Genomic DNA, 1,494 nt, shown 5'->3' with positions numbered 1-1,494 from the left:
GGATTTTAGGTTTACTGGCCGTGTAATATCGCCGAACTCTCTCAGTAACGCCAAGTATGCTGTTTTGCTATCTAATGCTTTAATATTTGTTTCCGCCGATGTCGTAAGAGTATTTCCGTGGGAAATTGCGCCCGTGAGACCATCGCGAAGGCGTTTACGTTTTAGGTCGACTAATAAGTCGTAATGGCTTAGAAAGTCAGCACCTATTATCGGCTTAGTGACATCTGCAATTATAAAATTCCAAGTAAAATTACGGCGAAGTCCAAGATTAAGTGTTGTTTCTGCCAAGCCATAGGTTTGTATTATTGAGCCATTCGCCGCGTACAGTTGATAACATAGTGGTTTAGATGTCGATGTAAGACGCCCACGCGGAGCGACGGACAAATCGGATCCGGAATCGATGAGATATTCCGTACCCGATGTTCTGTCTTTGACAAAGAGGCGGCGAGATATTAGCTGAGAATCGCAGGCCGCTTCTACTGATTCTCGCTGGCGTTTCCCTGCCACTTGCAACCCGGTACGCAAGTGCGAGCGTGCTTTCCGTATTTCCAATGATACCAGCAGAGATCATGTTTTTTCGTTGCTTGTGGGCGTGAGCGACTTCGAGACCTTGGTCGGGAGCGATTGGTCGACATATTTTTTAGTTGTTTCGTAAGCTGCGCGACTTCTCGGCGCAGTGTGGCGACTTCGCTGCTTTCCGAAGTAGGTGGTACTATCGTAGCTGCCACTTGGGGCTTGAGCGACAGACGTTCAACCATTCTGTCGGCGGACTCGGCAAGTTTTTCGAGTGTTGCGTCGGCGAAAGCTTCAAGGCACACCTGGATTTCGTTTGGCATATGTGATAGCCAACGCGCTTTAATTATGACGTCGTCTATACCTGGAACCAGTGCTCGTAAATGACGTAGATGCTGCGATGGTGTGCGGTCACCCAGGCGTTCTTTGTCGAGGAGTTGCGAGATTCTTGCCTCTTCCGATTTTGAGAAACATTTAATTAGTGCTGCTTTGAGGTCAGAGTAAGGCGAAACTGCTGGCGGTTCGAGAATAAGTCGCTCAACTTCCGATGCGACGCGAGTATCAAGCAATGGAATTACGAGGTCGAATTTGGTGCGCTCAGTAACTACTTGGTTTGTCGAAAATTGGGCTTCGACTTGTGCAAACCAAAGCTTTGGATTTTGCGTACTGAATTGGGGTGCCTTGATTTTAGTAGCCATACCGAACTGCTGCTGTGTAAACGAATATCTCGATGATTCTGCTTTTATTGCTTTATGGCCAAATTCCTTAACACTGGTATCGTCGTCTGACATAACCTGATGGTCGCTTCCAAAAGTTGAATAATGACCCGCTAAAGAAAATTACTGGCGAAGCGGTCAGCTCTAACCTCCAGAGTTATGTTACAAAGAGTCCACGTGGTCCAAAGTCGGGGTCACCAATTTAGCGCTTTGGTTGTGCGAAATGGCAATCAATACAAACCGGTTTGTGATGGAACAGATTAAA

At 46.9% G+C, this 1,494-nt stretch overlaps 1 protein-coding gene across 1 annotated transcript; it reads right to left on the bottom strand.

Moving 5' to 3' along the window:
- Nucleotides 1-476: 476 nt before the first annotated feature.
- On the bottom strand, nucleotides 477-1,304 carry LOC118756581. Its single transcript, XM_036491335.1, has one exon. The coding sequence runs from the start codon at nucleotides 1,302-1,304 to the stop codon at nucleotides 477-479; it is 828 nt and encodes a 275-aa protein (XP_036347228.1).
- Nucleotides 1,305-1,494: the final 190 nt, after the last annotated feature.

This window comes from Rhagoletis pomonella, unplaced genomic scaffold (genome assembly GCF_013731165.1).
Source record: "Rhagoletis pomonella isolate Grant_MI unplaced genomic scaffold, Rhpom_1.0 Rhpom_scaffold_10967, whole genome shotgun sequence".
In the NCBI taxonomy this organism is placed as follows: domain Eukaryota; kingdom Metazoa; phylum Arthropoda; class Insecta; order Diptera; family Tephritidae; genus Rhagoletis; species Rhagoletis pomonella.
Note: the sequence above shows the minus strand (reverse complement) of the source record. Positions and strands in the feature narration are given on the sequence as shown.